At 45.7% G+C, this 21,602-nt stretch overlaps 1 protein-coding gene and 1 pseudogene across 9 annotated transcripts in view; one reads left to right on the top strand and one right to left on the bottom strand.

The window, feature by feature from the left end:
* Positions 1 to 21,602, bottom strand: part of Smarca4 (SWI/SNF related, matrix associated, actin dependent regulator of chromatin, subfamily a, member 4) — a 102,693-nt gene that overhangs the window by 70,382 nt on the left and 10,709 nt on the right. For 8 of the 9 annotated variants that reach the window (XM_057766805.1, XM_057766801.1, XM_057766803.1 and 5 more), the window contains exons 2-8: positions 8,329 to 8,578; positions 6,197 to 6,329; positions 5,106 to 5,510; positions 4,764 to 4,862; positions 3,400 to 3,658; positions 2,213 to 2,339; positions 1,582 to 1,755 (exon numbers count right to left, since the gene is read on the bottom strand). In XM_057766805.1, the coding sequence (XP_057622788.1) occupies positions 1,582 to 1,755; positions 2,213 to 2,339; positions 3,400 to 3,658; positions 4,764 to 4,862; positions 5,106 to 5,510; positions 6,197 to 6,329; positions 8,329 to 8,550 (1,419 nt within the window). In that variant the 5' untranslated portion in view covers positions 8,551 to 8,578. Of the gene's footprint in view, positions 1 to 1,581; positions 1,756 to 2,212; positions 2,340 to 3,399; positions 3,659 to 4,763; positions 4,863 to 5,105; positions 5,511 to 6,196; positions 6,330 to 8,328; positions 8,582 to 21,602 lie in introns of all 9 variants that reach the window. The other variant, XM_057766802.1, reaches the window with a different exon arrangement.
* On the top strand, positions 18,673 to 19,525 carry LOC130872637 (poly(rC)-binding protein 2-like; annotated as a pseudogene).

Below are 21,602 nucleotides of genomic sequence, written 5' to 3'. Positions count from 1 at the left end.
TAACTCAAGAAGGCAAATGTTATGCTCTGTGTTCCAAATAGGGATTCGGTGACAAAATTTATAGGAAAACTGGGCAATATTCGATAGATGGAGTACAGATTAATTTATCTAAATTCTACTGAAAGGGTAAGTAGTTAACTTTTACCCACTGAGCCATCTCAATAACCCAGGTACTTAACTTCTCATTAATACACATACATAGGTACTTAAACTTCTCATTAATACACAGGCACACACACACACACACACACACACACATATACACATATAGATACAATCATAAATACCAAAATGTTAACCATAATTAATACTGAGTACTGACTTTAAATTTTCTTACATGCAGTGCTGGAAATTGAACCTATGGCCATGTGGTGTGTGCTGGGCAAACACTCTATTAATGAGATACACCCTGGGCTCAGGTTGCCCTAAAATCTGTGATACTTCTGCCTTAGTTCCTGGGTATAAAGATTACTTACACCATGGTCATCCTGGAATAAATAGTTATTGTTTTAAAAATGTAGCAACTATGAATAAGAAACCACCGGAAGCTGAGGCAGGACTGTTACGTTTGAGGCCAGTCTGGGTTACTCAGAGAGTATGAGTGTCAGGGATACAAAGCAAGACTCTGTCTCAACAATAAATAAACAGAGCTGAAAGATGACTCAGTGGTTAAGAGCACTTGTTGGTCTTGCAGAGTACCTAGGTTCAATTCCCAGAACCCATATGGTGGCTAACAAACATCTGTAACTCTAATTCCCAGGCATATGATGCTCTCCTCTTCCGACCTCCTTGGGTACTCGGCATGTATGTGATGTACATATATGCAGGCAAAATAAATATGCATAGGGGCTGGAGAGATGGCTCAGCAGTTAAGAGCATTGCCTTCCAAAGGTCCTGAGTTCAATTCCCAACAACCACATGGTGGCTCACAACCATCTGTAATGAGGTCTGGTGCCCTCTTCTGGCCTGCAGGCATATATGTAGACAGAATATTGGATACAGAGTAAATAAATTTAAAAAATGCATAAAATAAACCTAAATCTATTTAAAAATAAATACGCAACAAAACAAATGAGAATACTGGATTCATCCATAAACCTACTTGACTGTAGATTTTCATTTCCTTGATGGACTTTGTAATAACTGAAGTTATTCAGTCTCTTGTGGTTTCCCCTTGCTCAGAGCAAAAGTCCAAATACTCCATACCGCACAGGGCCCTCACTCACTTTATCCACTACGCCCTATAGCTCACTTTGCTAGCTACCCTGATCCTTGATTCAAGATGAAACAGGGAAGCATGTTCTAGTCCCCACTGCCCCTCCTCAGTCTGGCACCCTCACTCAAGTCTGCTGTCTCCCCTCATGAAAACCCCAATGATACCCTTTCACCTTAGGTAGCTCCTTCTTCTCTGTCCTTACTCCTCCTTTCCCACCTCTCATCTGTCCAGAGTGACCACTGCTCATCTTCTCTTTTTGTTTGGCTTGTGTACTGGCACACTGCTATGCCCAGAGCATTCTTATGCTAAGTCATAGGAAAACTGACTAGAAAGAATGCACCCCAAAGGCCCTGTGGCAAACACACCTGGTGTTTCTGGCGGCGCTTTCGCTCCTGTTCAATCTTCTGCTGCTTCTCCAGCTTCTCAGTGATGCGGGCCTCCCGCAGTGACTGTCGTTTGCTGCGCTTGTAGGCCTTGGCATTGAGGGCTGTCTCTAAAGCTGTATCTCTGCGCATGCACACCACCACCTCCTGGCGCAGCTTTAGGGTAGAAAAGGAGACACGGGCATCAGGCATGATGGGTTTATAATGCCTGTGGTGATGCTTACAAGGGATGACCACATGCTAGAATGTAGGACACCTGAGAGGTACCACAGGTGAGACAAGCAAGGAGCAGAACATGAGCAATCTGAACTTTTTCACAGCCACACATACAGTTCCTGGGGGATATGTAAACCTCAGGAAGAGACTCACCAGGCATCCTGCCTTCCAGTTGACAACTGCAATCTCAGGAGCCCACACCTGTGTATCCACAGGGTATACACAGCCAGGTCTTGCTGCAGTGTGGGCCATGACAGTGAAACTAACTCCCCTGAGATCCTAATAGCCCCAACCACACAGGTATCCCAGGTAATATCCTTCCAAGCACTCTCGGAACCCAGCATCCCCACTGTCAGAAAAGGCCGCATAAGCCCAGAGTTGAGGCCATCAGACCCACCTGCCTCTGAAAATTCAGCAACCTAAGGGCCTTGAGTTCAATGGTTGCTTTGGTTCGCAGGTCCCCAGCCAGGGACCCAGGAAGATTTTCAAGTTCCTGAATTCGGTGTGCGATTCGAGCCTGCAGCCTGGGCAGAGACAGGAAAAGGGCAAGTGGTGAGGACTATTGGTCTGAAGGAAGTCACCTGGTCTTTAAAGCTAGAGACTATAAAGGATCTGTCCTTCAAAGGAGGCAGACCCAGCCCAGCTGTAAGAGATGATGCCTCAGAAAAGGACAACATTTACAACACAGAACAGATGCAAGCAGCCTCAGAGTGCTCTTGGAAACAGGCCTGCTGGGATCACAGCAAGCCCAGGACCTGATGGTGACTGTACTCACTGGTTTTGAATGCCAAGTTGACACAAGCTTGAATCACCTGGGAAGAGGGACCCTCAACTGCACAACTGCCTTGATCAGATGGGCCAGCCCACTGTGGGCGGCTTGAGTCCTAGAAAGTAGGTCTGAGCTATAGAAGAAACTATGCGCTAGAGACCAAGCAGTGTTACTCCACAGTCTTTGCTTCAAGTCCTGTTTGTGTTCTTGCCCTGATTTCCTGCAGTAATGCACTGTTACCTGGAAGTCTATGGTGAAATAAACCCTTTTCCTTTCCAAATTGCTGTGGTCAGTATTTTATCACAGCAATGGAAAAGCAAATTAGAACAGTGACTTAGCTAGGTGCTAATCCCATGTGACCAATGAGAGCTGTGACATCAGGCAACCCAGCCCCAGCATGAGACACAGGGCTGTGGGAATCTATATAGCCCACGGGCATCAATGTTTTGTCTACAGGTTAAGAAGATACCTGTGTGGGAAAAGTCCCCTACTCTATCTTCTTATTTATATTACACTTACTATGTGCCAGGGCAGAATATTAGCATTGAACAGAGGTCAAAATGTTGCCTGTTCTCTTGTGGCTCAGTCCCATTAGAAGAATGGCTGTACAGGAATAAAGCATTAAGCACTCCAGCAATGCCAGAGCACCAAGTGCAAGGAAGAAAGGGAGCAGGACCAGGATGCTCAGCAGTGAGGTCTGGATGGCCAGAAGAAGTGCACAGCCTGTGGGACAAGAATGAGCCTAAGAAAGAGATGAAAGAACATTCTCTGGTACCTGGCAATCAACACTGGCAGTGCAGTCACTGGGTGCTCACCTGTACTCCCGCTCCTGTAGGATCTCCACAGGGTCCAGGCCCCGGGGCTTCTGGATAGGGGTGATGCGGCTCTGCTTCTGGTGCAGGGGCACCAATGGAGCAGGCTGGGCCGGCTGCCCTGGGGACTGTGTTTGTGGTGGCATCACAGGTGAGGCAGCAGGTGGGACAGCAGGAGGTGCAGGTGAAGGGCGGCCTGTTGGTTGGGGGGGAATCAGCTTCTGTGGGGTGCTTGTGGGGGCAGCAGCATTGGCCATGGGTCCTGGAGAGGCAAGCGGGATATGCTGCTTGAACTCTGGGGCCGGAGGCCAGCTCTTTCAGCCCTCCTACTTCTCACTGGGCCAGAACCTGGACACACCCATCCTCCAGCCAGGTTCTCCCACACCTCAGACCCAACCACCCAGTGTTTGGTTTTTCTGTGCTTGGCTTCACAGGGACACCATGCCTGTCTTTCCTCTAAAGTAGTTCACTCCTCCCTTTTAGAAGCTTTGTCTCTGCCATTTCAATTATCCTTGGTCAATGGCTGTCTAAAAATATTAAATGGAAAACTCCAGGAATAAATGATTGCAAGATATCAATTGCATGCTGTTCTAAAGAGCTACACCCAAATTCTACTTCTGCATCATTTACTGCTTCCTCACAACACCATTGTAGAGGCAAGTTCAGTGCACATTGTCCTGAGTGCGTTCCTGCTTACTCTATGACTGATGTGTTTTATCATTTACTGTTTAATGAATGAAACTTCATCACAGGGAGTGTTTAAAGAAAATACACAGTATACATGGGGTTTGCTGCTATTTGCCCATCAAGTATGCACTGAGTCTTGGATAGCTTCTCTCTCAGATGAAGAGAATGGCTCTATTCCACATCCAAACAAACCAGATTTTAATATACAATGATCCACCACGGACCCCAAGAGATCAGGGAGGGTCCACTGTCCCAACCCAAATATAGACCCTGAAATATCCAAAGACACTTATGAGAGGACAGGGCCAAGGGCACACACAGTCAGCAGACACATCCTCCACTGGGATTGCTCTCTACAGAGAAGGAAGCCATGCTGGACACCCTCCTCCCCTAAGCTCAGAAGCATCCTGTCTTTGAGCAAGCTTGCCTGTTGTCACAATTAAAGCCAGCCATTCTTCTTGAATCCCATAGTAGACACGTTCCCTGCCTTCCCTCTCTGCTAAGGAGACTACAGGACAACCTCCATCCACAGGGCAAGTCCTCTGCAGACCCCAACTGAACCCCACAGAAAAGTCCAAAGTCACTTCTGGGGAAAGGGAATGGAGCCCATCTCTGGGATCCGGCATAGCTCAGGCTCATGACAGAAGATGGGGCATGCCACCAAGAGAAAAGAAACTCACCTTCAGGCCATGGCTTGGGAGGTCCTCCAGGGGGCTGACCAGGCATCCCAGGGGGCACACCTGAGGGTCCTGGAGGAGGCATGTTGGGCCCTCCCATACCTACATTCAAGAAAACAAAGCACCATAAAGACCACTGTGTTCAAACCTGCTGGCCTACGCTCATATTAGCTCAGGGAACACACCACAAATAAGGTCAGAGAGAGGGACAAAGTATATTTATCTCAACATAACCCTATCTATCTCAGTAGTCCCAGATAACCACATCTGGGAGGCAGGGATGCCTGCCATTATCATCCACACTCAATACCCTCCCCATTCCAGAGGCAGGGATGTAGGCCTTACCATGGGGTCTACTGTAATTTGGAGGGGCTGGTCCTGGACCAGGCCCAGGGCCAGGGCCAGATCCAGGCCCAGGTCCTGTAGCAGACACTGAGGATGGAGGTAGTGTTGGCATCTGCTGCTGCATTCCAGGCATTGGCCGCTTGCCTTGCACGGCCATCTGCAGGTGGTCAGGCAATGGCTGGCCCCTGGCCAACATCTTGTAAGCCATTATCTGAGCTCTGAGTTGATGTAGCTGGTTCTGGTTAAATGGGGTTGGGCCTCGGTTTTGCTGCCCCAAGGCCTGGGGGTCAGAACCATCTAATGGGGCCCCTCCTGGCCCAGAGGACATCTGAGGGCCTGAAGATGGGCCACTGGCTGGGACGGGACTGGAGGCATGTTCAGAGCCACCCAGGGGTGAAGGGTAACCTGTAGGGAAAGAAGACTAATTCAGTGGTCACTTGGCAGCACTATGACTGCTAAATCACATCCACACCACCTGGCATTCCTAGACATAGTAGCCAGGCAACACCACTCTCCTGAGTCAAGCAGCACCTAGAGGGTGGTGACTAAGTCACAGCCTCAGTCCAGCAGCCCATGTAGCTGTAAGCTTGGATGTTTCAGTAGGATACAGATGATCAATGCAAAGGTAAGACCTCCAAACCAATCTCCATCAAGCCTACCTTCTGGCCAGGCAAACTACCCCTGTCATTCCTATGAGGCCCCAGGACTCAGTATCTTGCTAGCTGCCCCTGGAACACGGAGGACTCCACAAGTCACCTACTACAATCTCCTCATGTAGAAAAGTCAGCTTGCCTAAGGCAAGGTCTTGAGGCACTACTGGAGTTGCTAGCCCACAGGCCCCACCATGCTAAGTCCTGACCTCAAATACCATGCTGATCGGCCATCTCTGTTCCACCAGTTCAGTCTTCAAGGCCTGCTCAAGGCAAGAGACTATACAGAGCACCAGCACACCTCACCTGGGAGGCCCCAGGCAAGCCCTCCCCACAGCTCAGCTGTCCTAGCTGTCCTCGAAATTCCCATGGAAGAAAGTACACTGTGGGCTGCAGGTGTATGAACAAAAGGAAGCAGAAAGGGACCTAGAAAGACTGTACCTTGGGAATGCTGGTCCATGGGACTAGGTGGGGGTCCCATACCTGTGTGGGCCCCTGACCGCATGCCCATCCCTTTCATCTGGTTGTATCGTGGGTCATCAGGCATGCCCTTCTCATGCATCGTCTCCATAGGCTATGAGAAGTGCAAGGACACAGGTCAGTCAAGTACAGCAAGAGGCAGCCAAGCAAAGTACCATCAGGAAGACCACACAGAAGTCAACCTAAGGGGGTCATAAGGCTAGCTCTGAGGCACAGACATCACAGCTTCTGGGTGTCAGGACAAGAGAGACAAAATCAAGCTGTTGGAGAAGGTGACTACTTAGGCAATGGGACAGCAGAGGCATGGAGCTCTCTTTTAAGCCAGTGAGAACCACAAAGAAAGGATTCATGCCACAGCTCCCAGTAGGATTGTCCTGGCTCATTCCTCCCTGTGCCAAGAAGCATGGCTGCAAACCTAGGGCTAACGTCTCCTCATCCTTGGAGACTATAAATCAAAGGGGCATACGAACAGGTCTGCACACAGACTGGACAACACTGAGATACCAGATGCTCCACTGTCCTCAATAGCCGCCTGCCAGCTTGGAAAGAAGCTATTGCAGAGGTATCCTGCCACTGAGCAGAGCACAATAAAACAGGGTCCTTGCATTGTAGAGGGGAGGCTGACACATGGCACCTTTGGGAGTGGGCATGCCTCCCAGGGAAATGGCTACAGCAGTCGGTTATAAAGGGGCATTGCTTAAGAACCCTCTGTGAACTGAGCCTGGTTAACAAGCATCCTGCTCTGCAAAAAACTCACAGGCTAACATATGATGAAGCAGAGTGACACCAAAACCACAGTTCAGTACAGCTGTAACAAAGGAAGCTGGGACAGGGACATGGGGGCAGCTTCCTATGGGTCCATAGGTACACACCCCAAGGCCATAGGCAGGCCCCCAAAACTGTTCATGTTGAACAACAGCCTTGCTCCAGCATAGGAGGAGCTGTCATCCAGGACTCCAGTACCTAGCAGGTTTCTGGACATATGATAGGTATCCAAAGGGCACCTGTCAGAGGTAGTAGAACATGTGAGCAATGCTAGGAGAAGAAAGATAGGGAGAGGGGATGTGGCTGACATGCTGCAGGAGCCCGTAAACCAGAAGGTGGGCTTATGCATATGACCCACAGCTTCCTTCACAGAAGGAAAAGGGCAAAGCAAATGCCATACTACTAAGACAACAGAACAATCCGGAAAATAGGGAGTCAGAAAAGGGTATGTATTGGAAGCAGAGCACAGTTAGCACACAAGGACAACCCAAATAGAGGGATGAAACAAGCAAGGGAGGGCCTTCCTCATTTGTGGATAGGGATCAACCCAAACCGAGTTGCAGAGGCGTAAGCAAACACAAGGAAGACTCTGCAGGGAGGCAGAGCAGTTGACAAAGCCGCCATGGTGAAGCCTAGTGCAGCTTCAACTTTATCTTCTCACACCCTCGCCTCCATGGGCACAGACTATTACTCGCAGCCAGCTCTAAGAGGAGGACCGGGTAGCAGGACAGAGAGTTACTTGGCAGCCTTGCTGGCAAATTTACAAAGTGGGAAGAAGGCAGTCCAGAGCCTAAATTCAGTAACAGGTTGAGCACTCAGCACTGCTTCAAGCATGCAGGCCACCAGTGCAGTTAGGAGAGAAGCCTCGGCCGGGCGGTGACGGCACACGCCTTTAATTCCAGCACTACGTAGGCAGAGGCAGGCGGATCTCTGTGAGTTCAAAGCCAGTTCCAGGACAGGATCCAAAGCTACAAAGAAACTCTGGCTTTAAAAAAAAAGAAGAAGGAAGAGGAGGAAAGCCTAAGCCTCCTCTAAAGATCTGGGAACCCCTTTATTAACAAAAGAAAGCTCTGGCACACTGTTCCCTAACAAGTATGGGAAATGTAGGGTGGGATGGCTGCTCAGCCCCTGGCTCAGGACAACAGCCCGACCCTTTGTTCACAGGAGCAGACACAGGGTGGGAATCTGAACCAAGCCAAATCACCTCCACAAAAATCTGTCCCTTCTAGCCTGCAGGGAGGCTCCAGCAGCCTTGTATGGAACACCAAGGTCCCAAGCTCAGGCAAGTCTCGAGAACAGAGTACCAAATGAGAGCACAGCATGCCTACCTTGTGCATCTGGTGCATGTTGTCCTGAGGGTATCCTCCAGGCCCCTGGGTAGGCATGGGATGTCCTGCTGAAGGAGGTCCTGGGCTAGGCCCCATCATACTGTGGGCAGAGCCTGGTGAAGGGCCAGGGCTAGGGCCCAGCATTGCACCAGGTGAGGGGCCAGGGCCTGGGGAAGGGCCAGGCCGAGGAGTTCCACCCAGGGGCGGGTCTGGAGTGGACATCTTCACAAGAGCTGTAGGCAGTGGTCTCCTGCTGGAAAGAAATCCTGGTCATCCTGGGATCTGGGACATCAGTTCAGTAGGTCAGGAACAGCAAAGAAGGGCCCAGAGGCCAACCAGAACCAACCAGTCCGCAGTGCCCCACCCTGCAAGCCCTGTCCAAACCTCTGTTCCAAATCCTTCTTCTACTGCTTTTGGAGAAAACACTGTATCTCAGGAAGAGAAATCAGATCAGAAAGGAGGACATGATGCTGCAGGTTCATCTCCCCAGCAATAGGGAGGCAGAGGATCTCTGGTCTACATAACAAGGGGGTCACTCATCCAGGGCAAGTGGTGTGGGTACTGTACCAGCTTTATCTAAATATCACATGATAGTTAAAGAACAGACAGCAGGGCCAGGCGGTGGTGGCGCACACCTTTAATCCCAGCACTCGGGAGGCAGAGGCAGGTGGATCTCTGTGAGTTTGAGGCCAGCCTGGACTACAAGAGCTAGTTCCAGGACAGGCTCCAAAGCTACAGAGAAACCCTGTCTTGAAAAACAAACAAACAAAAACAAACAAACAAAGGACAGAGGACAATGGAACCGAATAGAAGACCCGGACATCAATCCACAGAGGACAATGGAACCGGATAGAAGACCCGGACATCAGGGGTGGAGAGATGGCTCAGCGGTTAAGAGCATTGCCTGCTCTTCCAAAGGTCCTGAGTTCAATTCCCAGCAACCACATGGTGGCTCACAACCATCTGTAAAGAGGTCTGGCGCTCTCTTCTGGCCTTCGGGCATACACACAGACAGAATATTGCATACATAATAAATAAATAAATAAATAAATATTAAAAAAAAAAAAAAAAAGACCCGGACATCAATCCACACAGAGGACAATGGAACCGAATAGAAGACCCGGATATCAATCCACACATCTTCAAACACCTGATTTTTGACAAAGCAGCAAAAATTATTAAATGGAAAAAAGAAAGCATATTTAACAAATGGTGCTGGCATAACTGGTCATCAACATGTAGAAGAATGAAAATAGACCCATATTTATCTCCATGCACAAAACTCAAGTCCAAATGGATCAAAGACCTCAACATAAAGCCAGCCATACTGAACCTTATAGAAGAGAAAGTGGGAAGTACACTTTTTTTTTTTTTTTGGATTTTTCGAGACAGGGTTTCTCTGTCACAGAGATCCGCTTGCCTCTGCCTCCCAAGTGCTGGGATTAAAGGAGTGCGCCACCACCACCCGGCTGGGAAGTACACTTGAACGCACTGGCACAGGCGACCACTTCCTAAATATAACCCCAGTAGCACAGACACTGAGAGAAACAATTAATAAATGGAACCTCCTGAAACTGAAAAGCTTCTGTGAAGCGAAGGACATGGTCAACAAGACAAAACGACAGCCCACAGAATGGGAAAAAGATCTTTACCAACCCCACATCAGACAGAGGACTGATCTCCAAAACATACAAAGAACTCAAGAAATTGGTCATCGCCGGGCGGTGGTGGCGCACGCCTTTAATCCCAGCACTCGGGAGGCAGAGGCAGGTGGATCTCTGTGAGTTCGAGACCAGCCTGGTCTACAAGAGCTAGTTCCAGGACAGGCTCCAAAAAAACCACAGAGAAACCCTGTCTCGAAAAAAAAAAAAAAAAAAAAAAAAAAAGAAATTGGTCATCAAACAACAAATAATCTGGTAAAAAAAAAAAAAAAAAAATGGGAGTACAGACCTAAACAGAGAATTCTCAACAGAGGATTCTAAAATGGCTGAAAGTCACTTAAGGAAATGTTTAACATCCTTAGTCATCAGAGAAATGCAAATCAAAACAACTCTGAGATTCCATCTTACACCTATAAGAATGGCCAAGATCAAAAACACTGATGACAACTTATGCTGGAGAGGTTATGAGGTAAAGGGAACACTTCTGCGTTGCTGGTGGGAATGCAAGCTGGTACAGCCCCTATGGATGTCAGTGTGGTGATTTCTCAGAAAATTAGGAAACAACCTTCCTCAAGACCCAGTAATACCACTTTTGGGTATATATTCAAAGATGCTCAATTGTGCCACAAGGACAAATGCTCAATTATGTCCATAGCAGCATTGTCTGTCATAGCCAGAACCTGGAAACAACCTAAATGCCCCTCGACCGAAGACTAGATAAGGAAAATGTGGTCCATTTACACAGCAGAAATAGATAACAACATATTAAATTTTGCAGGAAAATGGATGGAGCTTGAAAACACTGAGTGAGGTAACCCAGATACAGAAAGACAATTATCACATGTACTCACTCATAAGTGTTTTTTAAACATAAAGCAAAGAAAACCAGCCTACAAATCACAATCCCAGAGAACCTAGACAACAATGAGGCCCCTAAGAGAGACATACATGGATCTAATCTACATGGGTGGTAGAAAAAGACAAGATCTCCTTAGTAAATTGGGAGCATGGGGACCTTAGGAGAGGGTTAAAGGGGAGGGGAGAGGCAGGGAGGGGGCGAGAAAAATGCAGAGCTCAACAAAAATCAATTAAAAATAAAAACCAAAAAACAAAACAAAACAAGAAATAGACTGGTGAATCTGACCTGGGTGTGATCAATAACTACATTTAGAGGCTACACTGATGTGGTCAGAAGAATATCCTCCCCTTGCATCAAAGATCAACTGGGTCCCAGGAGACTATCTGGGGAATCATCTGTTCTCTTACTCAGGAAGGTCATAGAGACAGACAGAAACACAAACAGAAAGAAAGACAAATACACACCATCAATGAGCTCTAACCACCATCCAGCCCACAAAGAAGAGCAGTCAGCACAGAAGGAAAATTCCCTCTATACTTTTAATCAAAGCTACAGTCAGGGCCCACAGCTTTATTCCCAGTACTCAGGAAGCAGAGACAGGTGGATATTTCTGGCTTTGAGGCCAGCCTGGTCTACACAGTTCCAGACCAGCCAGGGTGACATAGTGATCCTGTTTCAAACAATAACAGCAGCAACAGCAGTTGCAGGAAGAGGAAGAAAAGAAAAAAGAAAAAGAAAAATGCTGCCCAGATATAAGACTTCAGACCTTGACTCACTAAAACACCTACCTACAGCTGCAAGAGACAGGTTGGCTGCTATTTTAGCCTAAAAGTTAAATGATGACTAAACTTCCGTCTCCCTCTCTAGAAGCCATCTGGGAAAAACATCACACAATTCTAGCCCTTCCACAGCTATCAAAGTGCCTGAAAGCCTATCTTCAGTTCATCACTCGACAGATATCTTAGAGACCACAGAAAAACTGGGAGCAGGCTATTGGGAGCCCATTCTAATAGGCCAGGTGGTGTTGGCGCAAGCCATTAATCCCCAGCACTCGGGTGGCAGAGGCAGGCGAATCTCTGAGTTTGAGGCCAGCCTGGTCAACAGAGCAAGTTCCAGGACAGAGAAACCGTCTTGGGAAAGGAGGGAGAGGGGGGGGGGAGGGAGGGAGGGAGGGGGAGAGGGAGAGGGAGAGGGAGAGGGAGAGGGAGAGAGAGAGAGAGAGAGAGAGAGAGAGAGAGAGAGAGAGAGAGAGAGAGAGAGATTGAGATTGACCAAGAGTCTAATAGGGAGCAGGAGAGATGGCTCAAGTTTAGAGTACTTATTCTCTTACAGAAGACTAGAATTTGATTCCCAGCACCCAATGGAAGTTTTTTTGCTTGTTTGTTTGTTTTGCTTTGTTTTTTAAACAGGGTTTCTTTGTGTAACAGTCCTGCCTGTCCAGTCCCTTGTAGACCAGGCTAACCTCAAACTCACACAGATCTATTTGCCTCTCTCTGCCTTCCTAGTGCTGGGATTAAAGGCATGCACCACCACCACCCGGCTCAATGGAAGTATGTATGTATGTATGTATGTATGTATGTATGTATTATGTATATAGTGTTCTGGGCACCAGATCTCAGATCTCATTATAATGGGTGTGAGCTATCATGTAGTTGCTGGGAATTGAACTCAGGATCTCCAGAACAGCAGTCAGTTCTCTTAACCTCTGAGCCATCTCTCCAGCCCTCAATGGAAGTTCTTAATCATCCCTAACCAAGTTCCAGGGGCTCTGATGCCCTCCTCTGACTTCCTTGTGCACCAGGCACGCACATGGTATACAAACATACATGCAGATAGACAAAACACTCATATGCATAAATCTCCTCAGTCTGGCTCCTCCTAGCTGTCTGGCCTTGTCCCACTATCGCTCTTGTCTTCACTCCTCCCTCTCACCCTTCTCCAGGCACCAGTCAAGAACTTCCTTCCCAGGGCTGGAGAGATGGCTCAGTGGTTAAGAGCATTACCTGCTCTTTCAAAGGTTCTGAGTTCAATTCCCAGCAACCACATGTACAACCATCTGGTTACAACCATCTGTAACGAGGGCTGGTGCCCTCTTCTGGCCTGCAGACATACACACAGACAGAATATTGTATACATAATAAATAAATAAATTTTTTTTAGAAAAAAAGAACTTTCTTCCCCTACACACTTGGCTGTTACACAAGTGAAACTACCAATGCACTTCTGGGATCACTGATGCAGACCCACTGGGGTACCCTGACTGACACTGTTGGGGTTCAAATAAAGTCATGTGGGAAATATAATCAATTTGTGACATGGGCACACGAACATCCACTGCTGATCTTTCTTGATAAGAGAATTTGGAATGACAACAAATATGAGAAGGAACATAGGAATGTCTACAACCTTCCTCAGTTTCTAGAGAACAGTTACCATAAATGATGTTCCATAACCTCAGATCTGCTTTTCTTAAGACAAATAGCATTGCTGTGCTTTATATAACCTTGAACTTGGTGCTCTGTAAAGCAGGCTTCTCTGCTAAACTGAAAACTCTGGAACTCTGTTATCAAAAAACTCTGTTAAAAAGAAAAAGTCTTTTGCCAATTGCACTTCAGTGGTTGGTTGCCATTTGAACACTTGGTTTCCTGCTTCCCTTCTTGTGACTTAAATCAGGATTTGGCCAACCTCTCCAGCCACTCCAGCCCCACTCACCTGGAGGATGTCCGATGAGCTGTCATTGCAATGTCGTAAGAGCAGTTAGGGTTACCTCTTCAAAGGGTGGAGATGACGAAAACAGGAGATAAAATTTGGCCAGCAATATATGATAAAAAGACCCCAAATAAACTAACGAGTTTCTCTCTTGACTAAAAGCCATAAAAGTCTTTGGGCACCTTAAAGCCTCCTCCTTGCCAAAACAGAGATGTCACAAGTATTTTAGGTGCCCTGATCTCTGACCTGGTTCCTAAATGAAAGGTTACATCTGTTGTGGAATATCCCTTTACACTGTGTGAAGATGTATCACAGTGACTGGTTTAATAAAGAGTTGAAAAAAAAATAGTTGAATGGCCATTAGCTGGGCAGGAAGAGGTTAGGTGGGACTTCTGGGGACAGAGAAGAGAGCTCTGTGAAGAAGAAAGGAGGAGTTGCCAGCGGAGGCACAAGTAAAAGCCACTAGTAACGTAGCAAGACCCAGAGGAGCAGAAATGGGCTAATTGAAGTTTTAAGAGCTAATGGGATAAGCCTAAGCCATAGGCCGAGCTTTCATAGTAAGTCTCCATGTCATTTTTTGTGAGTTGGAGGCCCAAAGAAATATCCGTCTATAAATGACATCTAACATGGAGGCTCAACTATTCAAACACAGGGACTGAGAAAGAAAAAAAAAAGGTGGGCGGTGGTGGCGCACGCCTTTAACCCCAGCACTCGGGAGGCAGAGGCAGGCGGATCTCTTTGAGTTCGAGGCCAGCCTGGTCTACAGGAGCTAGTTCCAGGACAGGTTCTAAAACTACAGTGAAACCCTGTCTTGAAAAAAAAATTTTTTCTGGGGGGCTGGAGAAATGGCTCAGCGGTTAAGAGCATTGCCTGCTCTTCCAGAGGTCCTGAGTTCAATTCCCAGCAACCACATGGTGGCTCACAACCATCTGTAATGAGGTCTGGTGCCCTCTTCTGGCCTGAGACATACACATAGACAGAACATTGCATACATAATAAATAAATAAATAGCCGGGCGATGGTGGCGCACGCCTTTAATCCCAGCACTCGGGAGGCAGAGGCAGGCGGATCTCTGTGAGTTCGAGACCAGCCTGGTCTACAGAGCTAGTTCCAGGACAGGCTCCAAAGCCACAGAGAAACCCTGTCTCGAAAAACCAAAAAAAAAAAAATAAATAAAATAAATAAATAAATAAATAAATATTTTTTTTAAGAAAATTTTTTTCTGGACAAAGAGCCTAGTCCTACAGTCCTGCAGTCTCTCAGGTAGACTGGTGCTTAGTGGCATATAAAGGTGTGCTGCTGCTGCCTGTGGGCTGAGCTGCCATAATGGTGACTGACTAGCAATTTAAGAGTTGTCTCATGTGACCAAAGAACACTGCAGATGCTTAGTAAAGACAGATTCAGATGGGGGGGGGGACGACACCCTAAACAGGTTACAATGTATTTAAAATTGTGAGTAGGCTTAAAGAAAAGAAAATGGGTATAGACAGCCATAGGAGAAAAAGCTGATAAAGTCTTTAAAGAGAGAAGAAAATAATATAAAAAGCATAAGCCATGCAAAGATGAAAAATGCACAGTGTCTAAATCCTATATGGTGTTGTATTAATTTTGAATTTTTTGAAAGCTAATGAACAAGAAATGACACCTGCTGAGACACACTGGGTTGTATAAGAGACTGATGCGTTAAACCAACCTAGACACTATAGGGATGCTTCAATTTAGAAGTCAAAAAAATGTATTGCTTTGAGAAACAGGTTATACTTCTGTTTCCACAGAAAATGAAACACTGTGGATTTGTTCAAGGTTAAAGAGGATCAGGTTTGATCAGGGGAGCCCCCTCTGAAAATCCTAGTTACATACATAAGAAATAAACCTTAAAAAAAAAAAAAAAAACCTACAAGACAGGTGATATATAATTTACCTGCTTAAACATAAAACAAAAAATTCTGTTTGCACATATGTACGTTACCTTTGAAAGACTGTGTGTTTTCAGAGCAAGGGGAACAGACACCTATGAAAATGGATGGCTCAGGGGACCCAGCCTCTCAGATGCCTCTGCTGCACTTTCCTCAGAGTTCTACATCCAGAACAGCTTCAAAGCTGCTGGCTGAGATGGTTCAGCCTCACAGACTTCTCCAGCCAGACTTCAGATAAGCCCTACATTTTCCCAACACACTGAGACTGGCCAAAATCTAGCTCTCCCAGGACCTGACAATTAACTCAGTTTTCTCAGGATCCCCCAATGATGACGTTGCCCACAAACAACAGGAAGCAGTCTAGAGAACACAATGCCCACATTTCCAAGACATGGGGTGGATGGTTTTAGGTCATTCAATGATTTATTGATGTTTGTCTCATTTAGGGGGGTTGGTTAAAAATTGTTACTGGTCATGGTTAGGGAAAAAGCTAACAAAGATTAGACTCAGGGATCTCTTTCTGAGGGGAAAAAGGAGGATATAGTATAAAAATATGGGATAAAAGGGTGGGTTGTTAATCTACTTTTGAACAACCACTGGTTTCAAATATTTTACACTGGTATGAATTTTTGTATACTGATATCAAGGTAAGATTATTTTGGTTAGGGGGCTGGAGAGATGGCTCAGCAGTTAAGAGCATTGCCTGCTCTTCCAAAGGTCCTGAGTTCAATTCCCGGCAACCACATGGTGGCTCACAACCATCTGGATTGAGGTCTGGTGCCCTCTTCTGGCCTGCAGGCATACACACAGACAGAATATTGTATACATAATAAATAAATAAATATTTTAAAAAAAAAAGATTATTTTGGTTAGCCGGGCGATGGTGGCGCACGCCTTTAATCCCAGCACTCAGGAGGCAGAGGCAGGCGGATCTCTGTGAGTTCGAGACCAGCCTGGTCTATAAGAGCTAGTTCCAGGACAGGCTCCAAAACCACAGAGAAACCCTGTCTCGAAAAACCAAAAAAAAAAAAAAAAAAGATTATTTTGGTTATACTGTGTATGTTTCTACTCTTGTTTAAGGTAGTGTACCTATACAACACATTTTAAAATGTAAACTTTTAATCCCTAAAAGCTATTTAGGATAATAAAGAAATACAGGTTAATAAATCTACCAAACCTAGTCATGTTAGATATGTTTTCAAGGTCAAACAGAGATATATTTTAGATAGATCAGGTGATCTTCAAACACTTCACTCCTTCAAAATTACTGCTTCACATAAATCTGTCATATATTCTTGTGAAATATCCCTTTACACTGTGTAATAAAAAATTTTTAAGCCATGAGAAAGTAATTTCTTTGTAGCCACCCATCCAAAAACGTTATTGTAACAACTCTGCAACTTGAGACAGCACCTGAGATACAATGATACAATTCTCTTTTGTCTAAATCACCTTTCCTGATGATATAGCAATACAGTCTTCACACAGACACTCCGAGAAGGGGGGGAATCAAAAGTCCTTTGATCCCAAACCTTGCCTTCAGTTGGTTGGAGAAAACACTATCTCAGGAAGAGAAATCAGACCAGAAAGTAGGGCATGGTGGAACAGGCCTATTAACCCATCACACTTCCCAGGGTCAGCCACAGGGTTGGGAGTGAAGAGGGCTGGTGGCTCCTCAGGTGCACGGGATACGAATAGGCACAGGCCAGCAGGGCGGCTGCCAGGACCTCCTGGTGTATCCTTCAAAACAGCATTTCTCAGCACATAATAGGCCAGCTTTCCTACAGTTTATTTCCCTATGGCTGATTTTATTAATTAAGCCTTCAACACAGGAATGTGAATGGCTCTGTAAGGTCAGCCAGGTCTACATAGTGAGAGTTTGTCTCAAGAAAAAAACAAACAAAAACCCCCATTGGTTGTACAAATACGGGGACCAGAGTTCAAATCCACAGCACCTATGTAAAAAGCTAGGCATGGCTGTGTATGCCTGTAATACTTTAATAATAAATTAGTAACAAAGCATTAGAAGATGAAGAGTTGATTAGCTTAAAAAAAAAAAAAAAAAAAAAAAAAAAAAACAAGCTTCAGATTCAGTGAGAGACCAGTAGTTCAGGTTTATTCTAGGTCTCAGAATAAAGAGTCAGTCTGGGAAACTGTCTTCAAAAAAACAAAACAAAACAAAAAAATTAAGAATTTCAATCTAAAAGGATGAGATAGATTTTTTTTTTTTTCCTAAGTAGTAGATAAAAAGTCCAAACTGTTTCTGGGGTGGAGAGTTGGCTCAGATTGGCTGCTCTTCCAAAGGAATAAAGTTTGATTCCTAGCAGTCATATGGCAGTTCCAGGCAATCCAACATATTCTTCTGCCCTCCACAGGCACCAATCACAAAAGTGGTGGACAGATACACTGTGCAGACAAAACCTTTATAAATATATGTATATATGCTGTAGAATATTCCTTTCCATTGTGTGAAGATGTGTTACTGTGATTGTTTTAATAAAGAGCTGAATGGCCACCAGCTAGGCAGGAAGAGGTTAGGCAGAACTTCTGAGGACAGTGTGTTCGAGGCCAGCCTGGTCCAGGACAGCAGAGCTGTTACAAAGAGAAAACCTTCAGGGAACAAGAAAGGAGGGAGTAAGACACGCAGGAGGAGAGGTAAAAGCCATGAGTCACATGGCAACACCGAGATGAATAAAAATGAATTAATTTAAGTTATAAGAGCTAGTGGGACAAGCCGAAACTACAGGCCAAGTTTTCTCCATGTGGTTATTTGGGAGCTGGCAGACAAGACAGAGAAAAAGACTGCCCACGCGCCATCTCTCTCTCTTCTCTCTCACACACACACAAAGTTTCAAATGCTTTAATTCAGTTTTAAGTTTTTTTTTAAAGGATCAAGTGTTCCAACAGTCTTCAGGCTAACTAGAGGAAAAAGCAGAGTAGGGTATCCTCTAACCGGTTGTGGAAAGAACAGATGTGACAGCTGCATTCATAGCCCTGGCTACTGTAGAGCCTAAAGCTGGAGGATAGGAGTTTAAGGGTAGCCTGAGCAAAACAAAAGACCAGAAGCAGCAGGACCCCTCTTCTTCGAATCAAGTCCTCCACCTACCAACTCCCTTCTTCCCTTCAGTCAACTCTCGCCTCCAGTGACCAAAGACTTAGCCACTCAAAGTCCAGCTCCCCAAATTGCTGGAACACCAGTATGACTCTCACAATCGGGGTACTTGTGCATGGAAAGGATGCTGGCAGTGACACTGGAAAGGAAAGAAAATCTGTTAAGATTCTTGAGAAGAATGGTGCACATATCAACATCTCAGAAGGAAATTGTCCTGAGATAATTATCACGTTGGCTGGATCCACTGATGCCATTATCAAAGCCTTTACTATGACCATCGACAAACTGGAAAAGGTCATTAGCATCTCTACAACCAATAGCACTGCTGCCCATAGACCTTCAAGTTAGCTTACAGCTGGTGGTCCCTGCTAGTCAGTGTGGCTGGCTCTCTTTAGGAAAGGCGGTAGCAAAATAAAAGCGTATAAGGGCTAAGGTCCAGGTGGCAGGGGATATGCTCCAACTCAACTGAGAGGCAATCACTCTTGCTGGCCCTCTAAAATCCATCATTAAGTGTTACAAACAGATCTTTGTGGTCATGTTGAAGACTGTCTATTCCCTTCCCACTAAGGGTGTAACCATCTTGTGCCAGCACAAGCCCTTGAGTTCTCCAGTTGTTTTTGCAGGCCTATACCATTCAAGGACATATGCCATTCCACAGCTAGATTTTACCAAGCTGCACCAGATGGCAATGTAACAGTCTCATTTTTCCATGACTCACGGCAATATCAGATTCAATGCAGGTTTGAGTGTACCTGCTCAAACTATTTCTCATGAATCTCCAAATAATTTGATTGGCTGCATAATTGTGTGTCAAGTAGTCAAAAATCAATGAGATTCATAAGATCTGGCGTGCAGATCAAAATTTTTCCAACCTAGTGGAAGAATCTACTGACAAGCAGGTTATCTCACTGGATCGGCTGCCAGCATTGTCCTGGCTTAGTTTTAAATCAGTATCAGGCTTTTTCTTGGAGACAGGTGGCACAAGGAGGAAACAGAACAGCGCAGATTCATCCATAATCCCTTTCTGCTGTTCTCACCACCCATGATCCATCTGTGTCATTTCTGAACAGAGGTTCCAGGTTTTAAATAGTTTGCAAATTTTCAGCTTCTACATACTTTATCATCCACTCATGATTTGTTTGTTTGTTTGTTTGTATCAGGGTTTCTCTGTGTATCCCTGGCTGTCCTGGAACTCACTCTGTAGCCCAGGTTGGTCTCGAACTCACAGAGATCCACCTGCCTCTGCCTCCCAAGTGCTAGGATTAAAGGTGTGCACCACCACTGCCGGTCCACTCATGATTTTTTTTTAAAGATTTTATTTTTTATGTATACACTACAGTGTTCTGCCTCCATGTATGACTGTATGCCAGAAGAGGGCACCAGATCTCATTGCAGATGGTTGTGAGCCACCATGTGGTTGTTGGAAATTGAACTAAGGACCTTTGGAAGAGCAGTCAGTATCCTTAGCCCCTCCACTCATGATTTTTTAAGTAAAGCATTTTAATTCCTTTTCCTGTTATTACCTTGTTATCCATGTTTTCTAAGCTTCTCTCCTCCCCCCTCTTTTTCTGGGGGTAGAGAAGACTAATGAAATTCTGTTATGGCAATGTAAGAGTGGAATATTTCCATTTAGTTCTATAATGCAAGGAATTAAAAAAAAAAAAAAGATGGCTGAGTGGTGGCAGAGGCAGGCGGATACCAGTAAGTTTGAGGCCAGCCTGGTCTACAGAGTAAGTTCCAGGACACAGAGTTCGGACAGCCAGGGATACACAGAGAAACCTTGTGCCAGAAAACAAAACCATAAATAAACAAACAAACAAATAAATAAATAAGGAAGGGCTGGAGCTTTAAAAACAAAAACAAACAGAAAAGTCCTGACAACTAGGAACCTAGGACCAACAAACAAAGAGCACTGACTGCTGCTCTTCCGTGGACCCGGGTTCTGTTCCCAGCACCCATATGACAGCTAACTGTTGTCTCTGACTCCACACACAGATAGACATACAGGGAAAATACCAATGCAAGTAAAATTTAAAAGAAAGAAAACATTCTTCCTATGGGCTTCCCCACTTCCTAGGCAGTTGGAGGAGCAACACAGAGCTGAGGCAAACCTGCAAGCAGCACCAGAAAATGCTAGCTCACTATCTCCTTACAACCCCAAACCCAGCACAGGCCAAACTTCCCTTTATCAATCAGCTGAGAGCAAGGCTGTTTGACTGCTATGGCCTCTCAACATGACTCCTGAACAGACTTTATTCTGGGTTTTTCTTTTGTTTTTTTCTTTTTGGAGACATTATTTCATTGTGTAGCCCAAGCTAGAGCTCTGGATTCTGCTGCCCTTAACTCCCATTGACAAGGTTACACAGGTACACCAACACCCAGTTTAATAGCACCCTTTGAGGGCCAGGCGTGTTAGCACACACCTTTTATCCCAGCACTTGGAGCAGAGGTAGGCAGATCTCTGAGATAAGAGGCCAGGCCAGCCTGGTCTACACATTGAGATATGTGCAGAAAAGCAAATACAACATAGACCCTGTCCCAAGGGGAAAAAAAGAAAAAAGAACAAAGAAAGAAAGACCAGCTTTTGAAGCTGCATTAGTTACTCATTATTGTAGGGGTAAAAATACCATGACTGTAAAGGCAATTTAAGGCAGAGAGAATATATTCTGGTTTATGGTTCTAACGGACTAAGAGTCCATCATGGTGCGCGTGGACATGGCAGCAGGAGCACAGAGCTGTGAAATCATGTCTTCAACCATAAACACAGGAAGCTGGAGAGATGGCTCAGCGGTTAAGAGCACTGACTGCTCTTCCAGAGGTCCTGAGTTCAATTCCCAGCAACCACATGGTGGCTCACAACCATCTGTTATGAGATCTAGCGCCCTCTTCTGGTGTGCGGGCATGGAGCAGAATGTTGTATACATAAGAAATAAATAAATAGCCGGGCGGTGGTGGCGCACGCCTTTAATCCCAGCACTTGGGAGGCAGAGGCAGGCGGATCTCTGTGAGTTCGAGAC

The sequence above is a fragment of the Chionomys nivalis genome, chromosome 4, assembly GCF_950005125.1.
Source record: "Chionomys nivalis chromosome 4, mChiNiv1.1, whole genome shotgun sequence".
In the NCBI taxonomy this organism is placed as follows: Eukaryota; Metazoa; Chordata; class Mammalia; order Rodentia; family Cricetidae; genus Chionomys; species Chionomys nivalis.
The sequence above is the reverse complement of the archived record's forward strand: the minus strand, read 5'-3'. Positions and strand labels throughout refer to the sequence as shown.